Genomic DNA, 20,412 nt, shown 5'->3' on the forward strand with positions numbered 1-20,412 from the left:
AAAAAAAAAAAAAAAAGAAGCATCTGGAAGGTGACAAAGGCAGTCACAGCAGGCCTGTTGCTGAGAGCCAACCCTGATGAAGGACATTGAAAAGCTGGACAGATGGAGAAAGCCAGTGCTCCCCTGGCCTGGAGCATTCCAGGTGCAGTGCTCCTGCATCACCCCCAGCTCACATAGGAGCTCTGGGTCACTCATTATGAGACCCATTTACCACCAGATGGCTCAGTGGGACTTTGTCCCTATGTCTTCCCACGAGCAGCTCCACCATCCTCACATGGTAATAGCAATGTTCTCTCTAAGTGACTGGTCAGCCTGCTCACCGACTGACCAGAACCACAGCTGTGACCTCTGGGGCAAGCCTGCAACTCATGTCCAGCGTGAGGGCCTTACTGCTCACATGTCCATGTTCCCCCTTGAAAACAGCATCCATTCCGGAATTCAGTGTCTCTGATGCCTCCCCTGTTGACTTCTGTGAGTGAAGTGCATTCACACTTCCCTTCAGCTGCCTAGCTTGGCCTAGCCTGTGACAGCTATTAGAGAAAAGGTGGGGAGAAGGACTCACCTGTGCCCCCAGCATCTTCCCTGCTCTTGGAGACAGCAGTCTGGAGAGGCAGGCCACACCCAGTCCCAAGGCCTCTTCCTTCCTATCTCACTTGAGTCTTCTGGTCCCTGAGAGCCATGGGTATGTGGGGACCTGTGGGAAAGGGGAGGAACCTCTGGGAGGACTCAGTGAACAGATCCCAGACACCAGTGACTACAGTCTTGCCAGGCCCTAAAGAGGTGTGGTCCTTTAGCCCTGCACTCTCCCTGGGGTACCCACCCTTTACAGGACCTGTGGGCTCTGCATCCCCAGGAGGAGGCCGAGGGAGGGGCCCCCTAGGCACTGCCTCTGGGGGGGACCCACTTTGCCTTCAGTGTGCCCAGAAGGTGCCACCACAGCCTACCCTAGTTTTTACTTACTTAGCAGTAAGACTTTCTCTTCCACTTTGGGCAGAGTTTTTCTGGGCTGGCCAATTTTGGCTTTAATTATTTCTCCAGCAAACTACATGAGACAACAGTGTACAACCACTGTTGCTGCCCAAATTTAAGGCAGCATGATCAATCCATATGTTCCTGTCCTGGTGCCATCACCTGCATACACAGCATCTCCGCTGCCCTGGACCAGGCCCTGCTGGTGGCCAATGACGGACACAGGGAGGCCCATGGTGAGGGACCACAGGGGCGGACACAGAAGGCAGCATTCGTGGATGTGGGCAGGTGGGACAGAAAGCAGGTCTGGGCCATGGTGCTGCCCCCAACCATGCCTGCTGCCTGCAGTCTTCACAGTGGTCTGGGCAGCTGGGGAGGGCCCCTGAGGGCTCAGCTGGCCACACAATGCCCAATGGCCAGGGCTGATTGGCGTGAGAAAGCCCAGATGCTGTAAGCATTTCAGCGGGTGATTTGCCAGAGAATTGTGTGAGGCTAGGGTGCACCACACCCAGATCCAACAGGCATTTTGCAGGTTTGTGCTGCCCAGAGGCTGTCGGCACAGCACAGATGCCCAGAGGCAGGTTTTGCTCCAGGGTGGGGCTGGGATGTTGGCTCTTGAAGTTGTTGCCCATGATGAGTTGTGCTAGAAACAGAGTGGGTGGTTCTGCTCTTCCCGACTCACCACACAAGAGTGTGACCAGACCAGCCAGCTGCAGTGCAGAGGTTAGTTCCTGGCATCACCCTAGGGCCCTAAGGCCAGAGACAGTGCCTAGGGTCTGTGAGGCCACAGGAGTCTTAGGAGGCCTTTAAGAACCAGTCAGTCTTGAAGGACAAACTGAACTGTGAGTGTCCTCCAAACAGTGCTGGGCAGAAAGAACCTGTGGCAGCAGAGTGGGAGAACAACCCGGGTCACCTGGGCAGGACATCCACATTAGCATTGGTCTGGGCCTGAGTGAAAAGGGAGGCCTGAGGGCAGATCTCTAGGAACCAGGGCAGGGGCCTCATCCTCATGCTCCCAGGCAATGAGGGGCCAGCCCAGCTGGGAGGTAGCTTTGAAAGTGGTCCTGAGGCCAAGAAGAGACCCAGTTACTGATGTCTGGGTCTGGGGTCCCAGAGGTCAAGGTCCACCTGCATTGGGAGCTCCCACCAGTTTGGACATTCAGGTTGAGGCACAGACCCCCAACCCCTAGGGTTGTGTGCAGGAGCCTAGAGAGTATACCATGGTATGCTGGCCAGCGCTGTACGCTCAGCCCTGTCACACGTGCTCATGTGTGCACACTCACACCCTGAGATTCAGGATCGCTCACAGGCTCATTTGGTCTTGCTGGCTGGTTAGGGGAGCAGCGGCTACTGAGGCCACTTTGGTTAGACTTGTCATGGCACATAGGAGGCAGCTGCCCAGACAGGTGGCCTCCACCGTGGGGAGCAGATTAACGAGTGAGCACAAACATCTCTGAACCTGCATGGGAGGCAGCAGGGATGTGCTTTCAAGCAGGAGAAACCTCTGGTCCATAGCGGCTGACCATTGGAGAAGATGGGGGGTAAAAGGGGCTGACCACAGAGGGCTCCCGGGACAGGTGCCTCACTAACCCACAAAGAACAGTAGGGAGGGGATGAATCTTCTGAGCTAATACGGGACCTATCCCAGCCTGCAGCCTTCTGCCACCAACTCCAAGCTGGCCTCCCTGGCAGATTGCACAGGCCCTGAGGGCTGAAACCCACCACACCCACCCTTGCCCTACAAAGCTCCTAGTCACCCACACTACCATCTGAGCGTGTTCCAGCCCAGAGCACAGGACACATGGCTCCTCACAATCTGCAGGCCATTGAACCTCATAACTGTCTCCTCCCAGACTCCAAGGGCTGATTCCACTGCTGCCTCCAGGACGCTCAGCTCCCAGAGCTGTAGTTCCTTGGAGATCATCTAGCCAAATCCCACATAGCCCCAAGGGGCAGACCATTCCACAGGGGTTCATGGACAATAAATCCATCTTCCCACAGCCAGGACAGGCAGAGGAAGAGATGCTCCTGTGCCCTGGGGCCTGCTCTCAGTTTCTAAGTGATAGGGACAGGGACACTAGCCTCCACCCTCCTCACATACCCTTGGGCTTCTTGAGGCTGAGGCCTGAACACCCAGTCATGGGTTCTCACAAGCATCCCTTCAATAATCTTCACAGCACCTATTAATTGGCTAGAAACTGACACCCTCAGAATCCCATGGGGCTCCTCAGAACTCCAATTCCCCTTCCCTGGGGCTCACCTGAGCGGGTGCCCCCTCACTGCCTTGCCCTATCATCATGGCTGGTCTCATCACTTAAACTCCCAGACTTCCAACCCTGCACCTCTAAGACACCCCACCCAAGGTTCAACACCATGGCTGACACCTGAAGGTCTTTCCCATCCTCACCTTCAAGGACCGCAAGGGCTGCAAGGGCTGGACACACCCGCTGGCAAAACTGGACCACAACACCCCTTGTCCACTCAAACCCACAGACCACAGCCACTATTGTACAGCGCCCACGGGGGGCTCGCTCCTGAGCTCCCCAGAGACAGGCCCAGGGCTCACTGCAGGGCGACCAGCTGTCCCTCATGGAAAACTGCCCAGCGAAGAACCAATGCAGACTCGATGAGGAAATCCTTTATTACAAAGAATTACTTCGGGGCTCGGGCTTGCAAAAAGGAAAAAGCTGTGCTCCTAACCGGTATCTTCACAAACAAACAAACAAAAAAGTTGGGGGGGCAAACAGATTCGAATGGTCGGGGGTGAGGATGGGAATGAAATGGCATGAGGCCAAAACCCTGAGAACGACCTGCAGCCCGGGCAGAGGCAGGAGTCGAGGAACTAGTCCCGCCAGTGAGCGCCTCATCAGCTGCACCCGCCACTCGGGGAAGGGGTTGCAGAGGGCCTCCTAGGTCAGCGAGCAAAAGCGACCCCTGACTCCCCGTTTCCCAAGAGTCTGGGTTCAGACAACACCCTACGCCACCACGGCTGGCAATCGGAGCGGCGCCCAACGCCGACCCTGGCCCTCTCAGCATTCTAGACGCCGCCCGTGCTCTAGTCTCGCCCTGCACTCCCCGCCCAGCCCAGCCCGAAGACTTCTCGGCCTAGGGCCTCCGGAGCCCACCACTCCCGAAACGCCCTCTGCCCGCCGCAGAAAGCGGTCCCGGGACCCCAGAACCCAGCACAGAGAATCCACCCCCGCCCGCCAACGCTCCCCAATCCCAACTCCCCAGTCGCGACCTCCCCCAATAGCAGACTTCCCAGCAACTCGCAGTCCCCCTAGACGCCGCGACCCCGCCAACGCCCTCAGGCTGGGAAGAGACCCCAAGATCCCGCCGCTCACCCCGCCCCCCCCCCTCCGCACCTCCTCCACCGTCCGGGATCTGAGAGCGCGCGCAGAGCCTTTCGCACCCGGAGCGGTCAGTGGGCGTCTCGTGGTGGCCGGGCCGGCTGAGAAGAGGCCGCCAGGTCCCGCCCCCCTCCCCCCAGGCTCGCAGCGCCAGGACCGCCACGCCGCCGCGGACGCGCCCGCACCGAACTACATTTCCAAGAGTTCCGCACGCTCCAGAACTACAACTCCCGGAGGGCGCTGCGGAGGGCCTCTCCAGCTCTAGAGACGTTTGTGAGCGGCTAGACCGCGCTCCGGGAGATAGTTGTTTTTTCCACTTTGGGTCTGAAGTCAAAGGAGTTACGAGCCGATCTCCTCCCTCACCGAGGGTGGGTGCGTGCTGCGATGCGGGAGCAGTGGGGCCTGGGCCGGGGCGGCTGGAGACGGCCAGCAATTTGCGACTCGCGCAGGCCCCTGGGAGGGGTAGTTCTCTTTCGGCGCTGTTCGGGCCGGTAAATCGGTCCGTGACGCACTTCCGCGTGCGCGGTGGCTGGGCGCGCGCCTGCACGACCGCTTCTGGCTCGGCCTCTGTGGGCTGGGGCGGCTAGGGCCGGCGCTGTTTCTGGCGGCGGCGGCGGTGCGGAGCCCGCGCGGCCCCGGGCACCTTGCGCGGATCTGGGTCTTGGCCCGTTGAGCCCTGCGGCCGGGGCGGGGCGTGAACGGGTTCGCCCGACTTGCTCTGCCTGGTCTCGGGGGCGCGGCCAGCGGACCCCGCTGGGGGGGCGGGCGCCTCAGGACGGTGTTCCGGTTTGGTTTTGTGCGTTCAGCCCGCGGACCCGCACGAAGCGGCGCGTCATGGCCACAAGCATCCGGACAGCTTCGTGTTGGGTACGTGGCGACTTCCACGCTGGACGAGGCCGACCAGGCACTGCCCGGGTCTCCGGAGATGTTCAGGCGGCCAGGTCGGGCGTCCTTCCCTCCCTGTCACCCGCGCTGCCAGCCGTGGGCGCCGATTTGGGGCCGAGCTCTGTCGATTTCGGGCTTTTTCCTCTATCCGGAGTTGTGTCTTCAGCTCCAGGCCTTTAGTTACTCTGTGTTCACTTGTTTAAACACCGACAGTGTCTTGTGCGCCGGCCCGGGTGCGCAGTGCAGGGGCATTGGCGAGCCCTTCTTGGTTTCGAAGAGTGTGGGAGGGTGATCGCGTGAACATTGGAGTGGGGAGAGTAAGAGGAGAACAGTGGATTACCCGCACTGTGAGTGATCAGTGGGGGTGACCAAGATCGTGGAACTTCTGACCTGATTGTGACGTTTGCCGTCTGGGAGTCCTTCTGGGAGGAGGTCTCCAGGGAAGGACTGGCTTTATTTACTTATTGTTGAATCTGCAGGGACTGTTATTGAGTGGATACCGTAGGTGGGTATTTTCAGTGGAAACACACAGATTGAAGGTGTCTATGTTTTCTTTTTAAAATTTTATTTATGCATACAATAGGGTGTAGACCAGAGGTGCACTGGTGAGAGGACTTCCTAGAGACAGAGTGGGGAGTAGAACAGGCAGATCTGCTGAGATACTCTGCTGAGTTGATCAGTGGGGAGACAGGAGAGGTCTGCTGCACTATGTAGGTTACTTCCTGATCCAGGGATCAAAATGGCTTGGAAGTGGCCAAGGCCAGTTTTGCAGTGTTGTGCTTTAACCTGTTCTGCCACCAGGGAGGGTACTCTTCTCTTGAGGCCCTTCAGGGGGCTCCTACCTGCAGCCTCCAGCTATTGTCCCGTCTCTGACACCCTCCCTCCTGCCACCCCCAAGGTCAAGGGCAGCTTGTTTGGCCAGGATCCTCCCCAGCACCCTGCTGTCCGTGCCTTCTCTTCTGGTGCCTTCTAAGGCTGCCCACAGCTTTCTGGGGGGAGCATCTGCCTTGAGCCAGCGCCGCCTCATTTTGGTGCCGCAGGATTGTGGCCTGTGTCTTTGCAGGGGCTGCTGTCATTCAAGGACGTCTCCATGGAGTTTGCCCAGGAAGAGTGGCAGCTCTTGGATTCTGCGCAGAAGCACCTATACAAGGATGTGACCCTGGAAAACTACCACAACCTGCTGGCTGTGGGTATGTACTGCACTACAGGCCCAGGGCTGCCCTGGAGGTCTGATTTTCAGGGTGCAGGACTCTGCTTATCAAGCAGGGGCCACACCTTGTGCTTTCCCCTCCACAGGGTATCGTGGGACCAAGCCTGAGTTAGTCTTCAAGCTGGAGCAAGGAGAGGAGCCATGCACCCTGAGCTGTGCGGGTGGTGAGTGGTGAACTGTGGGGCTGTGCGGGATGTGCATGGACTGTCTCAGAGACCAGGGCCCTTGGGCTGAGGATACGGGCAGCTGCTTGCCTCTGCTCCCCTTCTTTTCTGGCCTGCCCTCTGCCAGCCAGCTCTCCGTCTACCTGTGTCCTGCCCTACCTGAGCCAGTTTGCCTTCCACTTTACCATGTCCTTCCTGTGCCTCCCTTGCTCAGACCATTGTAGGGGCTTCCTTGGCCTCCTCTCTTCTTACAGTGATCCCTGTGCAATTACAACTCTTTTCTACTTCAGGCACTTCTAAAAGAACTAATAGACTTAACCTGGTCTCACTGTATTGTTATGTGATTTCGTCATGTTAAACTTTCCTGGCTCCTCCCTGTTGGGGCCTCCCTGAGTTGTAATACCTGAACTGACGTCCCTGCTCTCCTGTGTACCTTCCCTGGTGCCAGAGCCCGTGTGCCACCAGGGAGCACAGTTGCTTTCCCGCTCTTTACTCTTAGTGTCGGAAACCAGAAGACACTTCTGCAGAATTACTTCCTATTGTTACTGGTGCTTTTGCATGGTTGGCCCTGTGTCCCATTCTCACCCAGGATATGCCCACCACCTCCTTTGCTAATCTCCCTAGTGCTTCTACTCCTGTCAGTAATTTAAAAACCTCTTCATAGCTCCTGTCTCTGGACTGTCACCCGGAATATATAAATGTCCTTCGCTCTTGGACAGCTGGAGTTCTTGGCTATGTGCACTTTAGTGGTTGCTGCTGGGCTTAGTTTGAGCTGCTCTTTAACCCGTTGTGCCACCAGGGAGGGTTGAGAAACTCCATTTTTTACCCTTTGCTTAGACCTCTCTTAAAAGCCTGTTCTGATGACTACTAACTCACTACCATTTACCTAGTGGGACCTGCTATTTTGGGGTCAGCCCCTCCTGCCCCTGCTTCAGCACATAGTGTGTGCACCTGGCAGCATTTCTTTTGAGCCAGTGTCACATACTCACTGCATGGCAGTCCTAAAACTTAATGCCAAATAAGATTTGTCCTCTGGCTTTTAAAAATGTATGTATGTTTGTTTCTAGAAGACTGGGGAGAATGGCACCAGAAAAATCCAGATGAACTTGGGAGCATTTCAAGCTATACTTGTAATGTATTTGGAAGACTTCATCTGAGCAAAACCTATGCTTCTTCAAGACAAAGGTTGCGGAAATATAACAGACATGGGAAAGGTTTGACACAAAACTCTGGTTCAATCAGAAACTATTTAAGAAAGCATCCTGATAAGTTTCATGGATATGAAGAACCTTATTTTCTAAAACATCAAAGAGTTTATAGTATAGGAAAAAACTGTGTGTGTAGTGAATGTGGGAAAGCTTTTCGCTGTAAATCACAGCTTATTGTGCATCTCAGAATTCATACAGGAGAGAGACCATATGAATGTGCTAAATGCGAGCGGGCCTTCAGTGCCAAGTCTAACCTCAATGCTCACCAGAGAGTTCACACAGGAGAAAAGCCTTACTCATGTAGTGAGTGTGGGAAGGTCTTCTCTTTCAGGTCACAGCTCATTGTCCATCAGGAAGTTCACACAGGAGGGAAACCTTACGGTTGCAGTGAATGTGGGAAAGCTTACAGCTGGAAATCACAACTTATTTTACACCAGAGAAGTCACACAGGAGTAAAACCATATGAATGTAGCGAATGTGGGAAAGCATTTAGTTTGAAGTCACCATTCGTGGTACACCAGAGGACTCATTCTGGAGTAAAACCCCATAAGTGCAATGAATGCGGCAAGGCCTTTCGGAGTAAATCATACCTCCTCGTTCATATCCGAATGCACACAGGAGAGAAACCCTATCAGTGCAGTGACTGTGGAAAAGCCTTCAATATGAAGACACAGCTTGTTGTACATCAGGGAGTTCATACAGGAAATAACCCTTATCAATGTAGCGAATGTGGGAAAGCCTTCGGCAGGAAGGAACAGCTCACTGCACACCTCAGGGCTCATGCAGGAGAGAAACCCTATGGGTGTAGTGAGTGTGGAAAGGCCTTCAGCAGCAAATCTTACCTCGTCATACACAGAAGAACACACACAGGAGAGAGACCTTATGAATGTAGTTTTTGTGAGAGAGCCTTTTGTGGAAAATCTCAGCTCATCATACATCAAAGAACTCATTCAACAGAGAAGCCCTTTGAGTGCCCCGAGTGTGAGAAGGCCTATCCCCGAAAGGCGTCACTTCAGATACACCAGAAAACTCACTCAGGAGAGAAGCCTTTTAAATGCAATGAGTGTGGAAAGGCCTTTACTCAGAAGTCGTCTCTTAGTGAACATCAGAGAGTTCATACAGGAGAAAAGCCATGGAAGTGTTCTGAATGTGGGAAATCCTTCTGTTGGAATTCAGGGCTTCGTATACATCGTAAAACTCACAAGTGAGAAATCCTGATTACAATCTCACAGATGCTGGGTGATCCTCAGGAGATTTCTTTGTGATGACAACAAACACGGTTCATAAGAGACAGACCAGTCATTTGTAGCGGGCACATGAGCTCTCAGAAAAGTCAGACAAGTCTATAGACAGAAAATATTGGAATAACTGAGGACAGAACCTATCAAATAGTGTCATTATGAAGGTTCAATTCAGTGACTTTATTCTGGAAACTATATACATATCCTTTTACTAAGCCCATAGCAAAATATGTTCTGCGGAGAGTCACATTCCAGATTTGAAACTGTTCCAGACTGAAAAAAATAGCAGTTGTGAATAGTAGACTTTTCATGGAGTGTTGACATTTCTGTCCACATGTAAATAAGTGTAATGGAACACATCCTGAGGGTTATTTGGTAATGACTTTCCTAAGGAACACTTAATAGCATTTTTTTAAATTTGGCATTTTATTTTTATTATGACTTGCTATATATTCATTTTATAGTTTGTGGAGTAACATTCCCTGGTATTCTCCATGTTACATAGCATATTGACCCTCTATTTCCTAGCAATATTAGTGAAATAACATGGCTTTTAGTAAATGAAAGCATGTGGTTCTCATTCTTTTCCTTGCTTACACTGGCATTTATTACAGACCTGCTCCTCAAGGGTCTGTGTAGCAGTTATGGTCCTTGCTGAGAGGTGAGACTGCCTGCTCTCTGCTGGCTCCTGGCATGTGTGTCCTGGGTCATTTAGGGTGTTCTTTCCACAGACACAGGTGAGTATCATACCCACTCGGGGTGACATTTTTTCAAGGCTCTTGAGCCTATAACTCAGTCTCACATTAATTAAGGGAAGTGTGGTAACTCCCTGACACTTGCCTGGGATTGTGCTGAGACCACCAGTTCCTGCTGTGGGTTCCTGAGATGCTGTGCATTGCTGCTTTGTGAGCCTGGTTTTCTGGCCTTCTATGTGCTTCCTCTATTTTTCTGCTAAAGTTAAGGAGAAGTTTCTATTTCTTATAACAAGAGGGATTTAATTGATAAATTGATTCAAGAAGTGTGGAGGCAACAGAAAGTAGGGTCTGAGAGGTGAAGAACTTTTTCATATAGCATCATGGGAATTTTTCAGTCCATAGTACAAAACAGCTTTTGTTTACCTGAGCTTTGTGTCCCCTAATAAGATTCTGGGAATGCTGACACAGTGTTGCCATAACAATTTTAAATTTATGAGGAACATGACACATAAAACAAAGCCGTTAACTTCTGATCCTTTTGGCTTTGAGGACAGACTTGAAGCCCTGAAATCTCATTTCAAAGCAGAGTATTAAACTTCCAGGCGATCTTAACAATGCAGAAATAACTTACTTCTAGTAGGGTTGAGATAGTGGGTCTCAAACAATATATCCGACTTGTGAATTTAAAAGTCATCTACTGCACATACTCAGTTATCAGTTATATGAACACGCCTTGAATTGGAAAAAGCTGTTGCTTTGTAATTCAAACAAGGCTGTCTGAGACAACAATAAACCTAGCAAGTTTAGAAGGACTTTGCCTGTTGTAGTCTTCACTCTGCATATCAGCCAACTATAGACCACCACCCAGGGCAGCCTGTGGCCTATATTTATAAATCTTATAAGCTAAGTTTTTACATTTTTAAGCAGTTGAAAATGGCCAAAACTGTTTAATTGGGATTAATAAAATAAAAATCGTTTATTTTCTTTTAAAGATTTATTTATTTATGCATGCAGAACTGGGGTACAGGCCAGAGGTACAGGGGCGGTGAGAGGATTCACCAGAGACAGAGTGGGGGAGCAGAACAGACAGACTGACAAAATACAATGCTGAAGGGAGCAGTGGGCGAGATACGAGAGGTCTGCTGCGCCATGTGGGTCACCTCTGGGGCAAAGGATCAAATATGCTCTGAAGTGGCTAGCTTGCAGTGCTGCATCCTAACCTGTTGTGCCACCAGGGAGGGTCCTAAAAACTTTTTTTCCTATTTTTAAAGAAAATTTTATATTCTTAAATCATTGTCCATTGTGTACAATATTTTATTCCTCCCCTCTGGTCTAGTTCTTATAATTCTCCCACCACCACATCACCTGTGAACCATCTCCATAGTCACTTATGCTTTTTCCTCCCATTTTAATCTCCCTCCCCGCCCCTGCTGTATTGCCTCACATCTTTAGTTGAATTTCAATGTTCATACTAGTGTTTCATTGGAACCCAGACAGCTGTACTGGTTTCTGTGCTCTCTAGTTGCTTTTGCACTATAGTGGTGATCACAAGACCTCCCAACTCCTGGTGGAGAGCCTCTTCCCAAGTGGGCCAGACCTGGAGGAGGACAATTCTGCCACTATCCTCCCTGCCTCATTGTTTCCAACCTGCTAACTGTCGTCTGTCCTAAAAATCCTCAGAGGTAGAATCACTGATTTATGACAATAGAGAAATCGTGAAAACACTCAGGATTAGTAAGATACAAAAATTTCTGGATAATTAACTTGAAAAGATGACTTTTAAGGGTGTTCAGACAAATATGATCTCCTTAATTTGCTTGCAACAGAAGCAGCTACTGTTTTAAAAGTTAGCTGCTCTGGCTAACACAGGACTAGAGAACACTGACCCGTGACATAGAAAGACAGGAGTCAGAAGATGCCACATACAGAAGGAAGGCCATGAATGCTTTGTGACATTTGCCAACCTGGATCTTTGGAGTGTTGCCAAGACTAAATCCCCTTCCACACAGAGAAATGTTATGGAAATTAGCAGCTTTTCTTCCTAGACTAGAAATGCAGGCAGAGCCACTGTACTTCAAATACATCACTTGGATGTTTTCTCTCACAGAATGCTTTTCTCTCATAACTGGCCTTTAATTAGGCTAGGTTGGTTTGGTTAACTTACTATGGATCTAGGGTTGATTTGGTAATCAGGTTTCCAGTTAATTTATAGGTGCAAGTTCTTTTAGAATGAATTAAACCCAATAAAAGTTTCAGATGTATTTAAAACCAAAAGTCTGATATAACAGGAACTGAAAGTCATGGCCCCATTTACTACAAATCAATGTTCCCTGATTAACTTCAGACCATTGTCAGGGTGCTGGACTCATAGTCCAAGTGATTCTAAGAACAGATCTCTGGGTAGCTATAGGATACTGCCTCTGACCATGTCATGATCCACTAATGCTGCTGTGGCATGGTAGACCACAGTGGTGCGGCCATGCAAGACCAACTCTTGAAATCTCATGTAGATATTTCACCGGTAAATCACTGCACGCTTGGCTTGTACAGCAAGACCCTCTGGGTCTGCACTAACCTCAGTGCAGAGCCCTCTAAGCCTATCACATGCCTATGAATGTCCACAGATTCTCAGTTTGCAGACCACACTGGGTGGGAGGCGGGTAACTGTGCTCACGATTTCATTGTAAAACTTAAGGGGAAGTATGGAAATACAAGTGGGAGGACAAGAAGTAGGAAAAGTTTTCACAATGGCTAAAACTTACCAAATTTAATAAAAAGCTTCAGTCTACATATTGAAGAAGCTCAGTGAACTCCAAAGAGATCCACTGACAAATGCATCACATTAAAAATGCAAAGACCAGGAGAAAATTTTGAGGACAACAAAACAAAAGAAATCGCCTATGCAATTTCCACATTAGCAGCTGAGCTCATCAGAAACAGTAGCCCAACAGGCAGTGGCAAAGCTGTCTTTTTTTTTTTTTTTAAGATTTATTTATTTATTCATACAAAACTGGGGTACAGGCCAGAGATGCAGAGGGTGAGAGGCTTCACCAGAGACAGAGTGGAGAGCAGAACAGGCAGATCGACAAAGTACACTGCTGAGGGGAGCAGCAGGAGAGGTCTGCCACACCATGTGGATCTCCTCCAGGGCATGCGGGGATCAAACTCATGCGAAATAGCTTTTGATTCTTAGTACAGTGCTTTAACCCACTGTGCCACCAGAGAGGGCCAAAGCTGTCTTTGTTTTAAGAGGAGGAAATAAAAATGTTCCCACATAAAAAGTGAGAATTTCTTGCTAACAGACAATGCTCTGAAGGAAATTGGAAGAACCATGGGGTTCTTTATACAGAGGAGTAACCCCAAGAGGTTCCTTGATTTTTATGGGAAGGAAAGAGTTACCAGTAATTATGTGATAATGACATATAAATACATGATTTCATTTCTTAAATGATTTAAAGACCAATTGTATAAAACAATACAATGTTTGGTTTATGACATGCAGAAATGGAACACACTTGCCAATAATACAATGAAGACGCAGCGTGGGAGCAAACCTCTACTAGGTTTAGGAGATGACCACTGATGGTGGCTTGGAGCCACAGGAAGAGAGAACCAAAAGTGAGAAATAGGTTGATATAAAATTAATAAAAGCATGCTTCCTCCCAGTTCTTCTCTCATTGTAACAATGTACTCTTGGGCTTGTAACAGTAGTATTACATGTATGAGTGGCTTTTGTCCTATTGGGTTGGGGTCTTAACAGAAGTGTGATAAGCTCTGGAGCACCACTGAGGAAGTAACAGTTCATCTCCCAACTAGTCTTAAGTGTGCCCTGGGGGGATTCTTACCAGATAATCATGTGCTATTACAATGATCAGTTCTCTCAGAGGCCAGAACTTGGTTATGTTAATTATGGAACATGATAAAGGTGCTAATTATTGCTATAATGGCAGTTGTTTTAATGTATACATTTATGAGTTTGACATGCACGATTCAAATTTCAGTTACATTTCAAGTTTTAAAACGGTGACAAAATTATGAAAACCAAAGTACTCATTGCAGGGACCTCACTGGTGATGCAATCGGTTAAAACACAGACTACTAAGCCAGGCACAGCTGATTTTGATCACCACAGGGGTGGGGGGGGGGTTGGGGGGTAACCCACGTGGCACAACAGACCTCTCGTGACCTCTCGTCTTACCTGCTGCTCCCCTCAGCAGTGTAAGTCATCAATTTGCCTGTTCCCCCCACTCTGTCCCTGGTGAATCCTCTCATTGTCCCTGCACCTCTGGCCTGTACCCCAGTTCTTGTATGCATAAATAAATAAATCTTAAAGAAAAAAATAGAAAGTACCCATTGCTGAAAGAGGCAGTAAAGGACTGTAGGAACCAAAAATATGTGACATAGAAGAAACCAGGAAAACAGCATGTGCAAACCCAGCTATTTCAGGAGGGAGAGTGACACCTCACAAGGACCCCAGGCTTCTGACCTCAGTTACCCTAATTTTCTTAGATGCCAATTTGTGTTTTTTTTATAATGTAATAGTTTATTTTTACATCATATTGTGCCTTTTTCCATCTCAGTTGTAATCCCTGTGGGCTTCCCATCACCAAATCACCCGTGTGCCATCACCATAGTCCAGTGCCTTTCCGCCCACACCCCCATTTTTGACCCCATTCCCCACTCCACCCCAGTAAAATGTCTCTGGTATATAGTTGTTCATTATTATTATTTTCTCTCCTGGTCCTTTATACTCTTGCTATGAGTGAAACCATCTGGTATTTTTCCTTTTTCTTTCTGGCTTATTTCACTAAGCATTATTCAATTCCATCCATGTTGCTGCAAAAAGATGCCTATTTTTAAAAAAAGACTGATTTATGGATACATAACTGGGGTACAGGGCAGAGGTGTGGGTAGTAAGAGGATTCACCAGAGACAGAATGGGGAGCACAACAGGCATATCTACAGAGATACATTGCTGAGGGAGCAGTAGGTGAGACAGTGGAGTTCTGTGCCATGTGGGTTACCTCCCTAGCTGGGGATTGAATTCATGCTGCAGTGGTTGAGGACAGCTTGATAGTTCTGTGCTTTAACTCATTGGGCCACCAGGAAAGGGCTGGATGCCACATCTTTATATATAGCCAGACTAGAGATTAGGACTTTAACAGGAATTTGAAGGAGTCTTTCAAATACACAGTATGATATATACCAATAAAAAAAAATGCATTAGAGATGCCTCTCTGGTGATACAGGGATTAAAGTGTCTTGATGGAGTCGAGCTATTACCAGCCACTATAGCATGATTGATGCCTGGCCAGGGAGCTGACCCACATGGCTCAGTACACCTATCCTGTCCTTTCAGTGTATTTAAGCAAGTCAGAACTATCAAGCTGTTCTATTCCTCACCCTGTCTCTGGTGAGTCCTCTCACTTCTCCCATCTCTGGTCTACATCAGAGTTCCTGTTTGCATAGATAAATAAAAATAAATTTTAAAAAAGTGCACTAGAAAAGGCCCTCCCCGGTGGCGCAGTGGGTTAAAGCACTGCACTGAGAAGCTAAAGCCACTTCCGCATGAATTCGATTCCCGCCTGCCCCGAAGGTGACCACATGGCGCAGCAGACCTCTCCTGACCCGCCCGCTGCTCCCCTCAGCAGTGTACTTCACTGATCTGCCTGTTCTGCTCCCCACTCTGTCTCTGGTGAAGCCTCTCACCGCCCCTGAGCCTCTAGCCTATACCCCAGTTCTGTATGTACAAATAAATCTTAAAAAAAAAAAAAAGTGCACTGGAAGAAACTTGCCTTCATATTAGCAATAGGGGCAATAAGATACTTAGGAATACTTCTGTACACTGCTGAATATAAAATAAGAATGTTCTGGGATGAATCTTTTAAAGACACATAAGCTGAGGATTTATTAAGAAAATGACAGTGCAATTGAAGTTCATAAAAAGATACACAATTTTGTAGTAAATAAAACATTCTTAACAGATTCCAACCAAAAATTTTTTTTCTTGCAATGTGACCGATTCTATTATACAAGAAAGCTTATAGGTCTCAAACTATCAAAGCAAAAACTAACAATTAGAGGAGCTCTCCCTTTGAAGACAAGGTGTTTTTATTTCTTTTCTAAATTTTATTTTTTACATAGAAGAACTGGGGTGCAGGTCAGAGGTGGGGGGGTGTAAGGTGTTGCTGAAAGGAGTCCACATAAGTGGTCTTACAGAAGAGATGTTTATTTGGGGCGGCCAGTTACCCCAAGGGAGGAGGGGCACACCCAAGGAAGTGTAGGGAGAGATGTTATACCAAAGGTTTGTAGGAGGATGATCAGAGCTCTGAACAGCCAAAGAAGAAAGCAAGACCCAAGGCCCAGGCAACTCCCAACCTGTACAACTAGGAATGTGAATGAAGTTATGTTATCATGATATCTGCCTCCTGGACACTATCTGTAGGCTGCTGCAAGCTCAGGGGGCTCCTCTAGTGGCCTCACCCCCCGCCATGGTCCTGCCCCTCCCAAGATTTGGTGGTGAGAGGATTCACTAGAGACATGAGTGGAGAGCAGAATAGGCAGGTATTCTGAAACACTCTGCTGAGGGGAGCAGCTGGAAGAGATAGGAGTGGTCTGCTGCTCCATGTCAGTCAGCTCCCTGGTTATGGATAAAACTCAGGCTATAGAGGTGCTAGCTCTGAAGATTTAACCCCTAGGCCAGGGAGGCCCAACAAGGTTTTATTAAGCTAGAGTAAAATGAGGTAACATTTAAAGGTTAATAGATCAGTCCAACAGCAAAGGTATTTTTGGACAGGGACCCTTGCAAATATAAGAACTTAAGATCTAAAATGACTTGGTATGATGGAATGAAATTATCCCCCTTCTAAATTCAATGTCCTAATTCTCAGTACTTTAGAATGTGACTGTAGTTGTAGAGAAGGCCTTCCTGGCCAGGCTGCTGATCCACAGGACACAGCAGACTTCTGTCTCCCCCGCTGTTCCCCTCAGCAGTCTATTTCAGCAAATCCTCCTAGTCTGTCTACTCCTCACTTTGTCTCTGATGAATCCTCTCACCCCCACACCTCTGGCCCTACACCCAAGTTCTTGTATGCATAAATAAGTCTTTGAAAAGAAAAAGAGGAGGGTCCTCCCTGGTGGCACAGTGGGTTGAAGCACAGCACTATGAAGCTATCACAGCCACTGCAACATGAGTTCAATCCCTAGCTATGGAGGTGACCCACATGACAGAGCTCTTTTGACCCACCGGTTGCGCCCCTCAGCAGTGTATTTCAATAGACCTGCCTCTTCTGCTCCCTACTCTGTCTCTGGTGAATCCTCTTACCTCCTACACCTCTGGCCTGTACCCAAGTTCTGTATGTATAAATAAATCTTACAAAAAAGAGAGAAAAAAAGATGGTGCACAAACCAAAGGGCTGCTGTGTGAGCACAGACAGCTGTTGTCACATGTACAGGGACATCGTCCCTGCTGACTAGGAGATGGAAGAGAACATTTGAACATCATAACATCATCTGACATTATGATGACTCCATTGTGGAAAGATGGGGATTACTGAGCTAGGAAAACTATCAGTAACGTCAGTTAAAATGCAGCTTGGCCCTCTGGTGGCGCAGTGGGTGAAAGGACAGCACTGCAGATGAGCTGCAGCCTCTTCAGTTCCGGTTCTGCACCTCTGGCCTGCACTCCAGTTCTGTATGCATAGATAAATAAATCTTAAAAAAAAACAACGAAGCCTCTTCACAAAGAGGCCAGTAGACTTACAAAAGGCTAAGGTAGTAAGACCCTGGCTATGCTGAGGGCCCACCTAAATAAGTGAACAGGTGGTCCTGATAAGATGCCTCTGAACTGTGGCATAAGTGCAGGTATCTGTGAGGCAATCTGAGGTGTTCTGGACTTTATGCTTAAATTCTGAAGTGACTAGAAGAGTCACCAGGAGCCCAGCTCTTGAGAGTTTGCAGCTTTCTAGGACATAAATTCCAGGCTTTTCAGGACCACTTATTGTTAGTCTCCTGACTGGAAACAGTTCATCTAACCCTTTACTACCAACTGATACTGCCATCACAGGTGTCGCCTCCTCACCTGACAGTAAATGTGCTGATTTTGTGCATCTGGCTTACATACCAAGTGAACTCTCCCTGCTTTACAGAAGCTGGAGCTCTACAGTTCCTGATGGAACTAGCCATCTGCAAGGCCCCAGGACAAACCAAGCCTTCCAAGACTTTCATCTCAGACATCTAATCTGTAAAACAGGGACAGTAAATTTTAGCTCCTCCCCACCCCAGTGCACTGGTTTAGTACACCTGAGATTCGGAAATATATTTTCCCAGAGGGAAAAGAAATGAAATTAGGTTAATACATCACCTACATGTATGCAGCCAACTTCACGCAGATTAGCAGATTAAATTTTTTTTTAAAAAGATTTATTTGTGCGTACAGAACTGGGGTACAGGCCAGAGGCTCAGGAGCGGTGAGAAGCTTCACCAGAGACAGAGTGGGGAGCAGAACAGGCAGATCAAGGAAGTACATTGCTGAGGGGAGCAGCAGGCGGGTCAGGAGAGGTCTGCCAAGCCATGTGGGTCACCTCCCTTGCTAGGGATTGAACTCATGGAAGTGGCTTTAGCTTCTCAGTGCTGTGCTTTAACCCGCTGTGCCACCAGCGAGGGCCTCAGTACTGTGTTTTAACCCGCTGTGCCACCAGGGAGGGCTGCAGATTAAATTCTTAATGTCAAAACAAAATACTCCCAAATGATGAATACTGCTATCAAAGCAAGTTTGCGGTTATGACTGAGTGGGTGTATGTGCCTAAGTAATCTTAACTGAAAATATTAAAAATACAATATGTAGGCCCTCCCTGGTGGCGCAGTGGGTAGCACTAAGAAGCTAAGGTCTCTTCCTCATGAGTTTGATCCCAGCCTGCCCTGGAGGTGATCCATATGGCAGGGCAGACCCCTCCTGACCCACCTGCTGCTCCCCTCAGCAGTGTACTTCGTTGATCTGCCTGTTCTGCTCCCCACTCTATCTCTGGTGAATCCTCTTGCCACCCCTGCACCCAGTTCTGGCCTGTACCCCAGTTCTGTATGCACAAATAAATAAATCTTTTATATGTAGGTAAAATCTTTTACATTGAAAAACACAAAATGCCAAAAGTATCAATGATGCTACAGACACTTCATGATACCAAGATGGTGAAATTTCTTAACAAGGCCCATTAGGAGAAATTAAAATGGGAAAGTAGGAAACTAGGCAAATCATATGAATTGACAACTAACGGAACAAAATTATATTGTAGAAATGTGTGTGATTCAGTAATCACTGAAAAACTGAATCCCTCTTTCTGCATTTCAAATCTTGGTGTAATTTTAAAACTGGATAACCATGCTTTCCTTCTGTGGCTGTCAATATTCTCAGGCGCGGACCTGGAGGGGCGGCAGCGTTGGTCCCCAAAGGGTACAGGCTGGGTTTGCGATTCATCCTGGCTCCGTGGCGGCTTTTCTCTGATTCGTTCACTTTTCGGGCCACGACCGCGCTGCCAACCAGTCCCCGCCACACTGGTCCTGTCCGACCAGTGGCCGGTGACACCATTGGCTTCAGGATTTCTCCCGGGCGCCGCCTGGCTGCAGTCTCCGCGACGCACGTTCCCGGCAGACACCGCCGAGCCGTGACGAGTCATGCTTCTTTCAGGTCCAGCCCCGCCGCCCGGCCCGGCCCGGTTCGCGCTCCTGGGTGGGCAGGACGGATTGACAGACTAACCCCGGTGCGCGCCCGGGGCGTATCACCACGTCTCCCAGCTCCGGACCGACAGTCCGGATGCGCGCTGCGCCGCGTCCTGACGCGATCCGCGTTTCCGGCGGCCGTAGCTGAGGTGCCGCGAGGCCTCCTGGGAAGCGTAGTGCAGCGGCGTCTGTGGCGCACGCGCACTGGCGCGACCGCGGCCGCTGCTCTTTGTCCTTCGCCGCCACGTGCCGAGCGCGCGCAGCCCCTCCCGGAGGTACTCGCGGAGGCCTCGGGGTTGGTGACGCGCTGAAGTCGGCCGCTGTGCGGGCGCGAGGGGCCCGGGAACGTCTGGGACGGGGCGAGGCGGGGTTGCCGCGGTCTCGGTGCGCGAAGAGCGGGAGGTGGGCGCGCGGGGCGTTTCCGAGAGAGTGAGGGCGGGGGCTGTGAACGGCTGTGCCGGGTCCGTATCCCCACCCCCTTTTGGGAGGGTTATGTTGGTCCCGGGCCTCCCTGCCACCTTTCCCTGCCTCTTCCAGGCACCCCCTCCCTGCGAACTTTCCCTGGGCGTCTCTTCCTGGTGAACCCCAGGCTTGCTCGCGGGCCCCCCCTTAACAGGCAGCGCCCGCAAGGCTGGGCGCTTGAGCGAGCCTATCCTGGCATGCCCCTGCGTCCATGTACAAAGGTCTGGCCCCACCCAGCTCAGCCTTTATCACTATAAGTATCGATTCTTTAAATTAACAGACAGTGACCTTAGTTGCCATTGTAGAGGTCGTCGTCTTTTTCGGACCTGACCACAGTTCTGGTCTCCGTGCTCAGGATTTTTCATCTGAAATTAAGGGAGTGGGAAAATTTTTGTTCCAGCCTTAATGCTTTTTCTGCCCTTAGACATACTTTTTATTTTTTGCCTTTTATGTTTCTTTAAATCGTGTGATGGACTGAAGCTACTTTCTTGGGGTTAGGTCTTTAACAGCAGAA

At 49.5% G+C, this 20,412-nt stretch overlaps 1 protein-coding gene across 5 annotated transcripts in view; it reads left to right on the forward strand.

The window, feature by feature from the left end:
- The first annotated feature begins 4,631 nt into the window (after positions 1–4,631).
- The window catches only part of LOC101628334 (zinc finger protein 84), a 28,856-nt gene continuing 13,075 nt past the window's right edge, over positions 4,632–20,412 (forward strand). The window contains exons 1-5 of one of the 5 annotated variants that reach the window (XM_004690840.2): positions 4,632–4,687; positions 5,126–5,186; positions 6,268–6,394; positions 6,501–6,578; positions 7,646–10,651. In XM_004690840.2, coding sequence (XP_004690897.2) covers positions 5,154–5,186; positions 6,268–6,394; positions 6,501–6,578; positions 7,646–8,994 — 1,587 coding nt within the window. In that variant the 5' untranslated portion in view covers positions 4,632–4,687; positions 5,126–5,153 and the 3' untranslated portion in view covers positions 8,995–10,651. Of the gene's footprint in view, positions 4,688–4,874; positions 5,261–6,244; positions 6,395–6,500; positions 6,579–7,645 lie in introns of those variants that run through there. The other 4 variants (XM_012730905.1, XM_012730906.1, XM_012730907.1 and 1 more) reach the window with 4 other exon arrangements.

This window comes from Condylura cristata, unplaced genomic scaffold (assembly GCF_000260355.1).
Source record: "Condylura cristata isolate star-nosed mole 26May11 unplaced genomic scaffold, ConCri1.0 scaffold00029, whole genome shotgun sequence".
In the NCBI taxonomy this organism is placed as follows: Eukaryota; Metazoa; Chordata; class Mammalia; order Eulipotyphla; family Talpidae; genus Condylura; species Condylura cristata.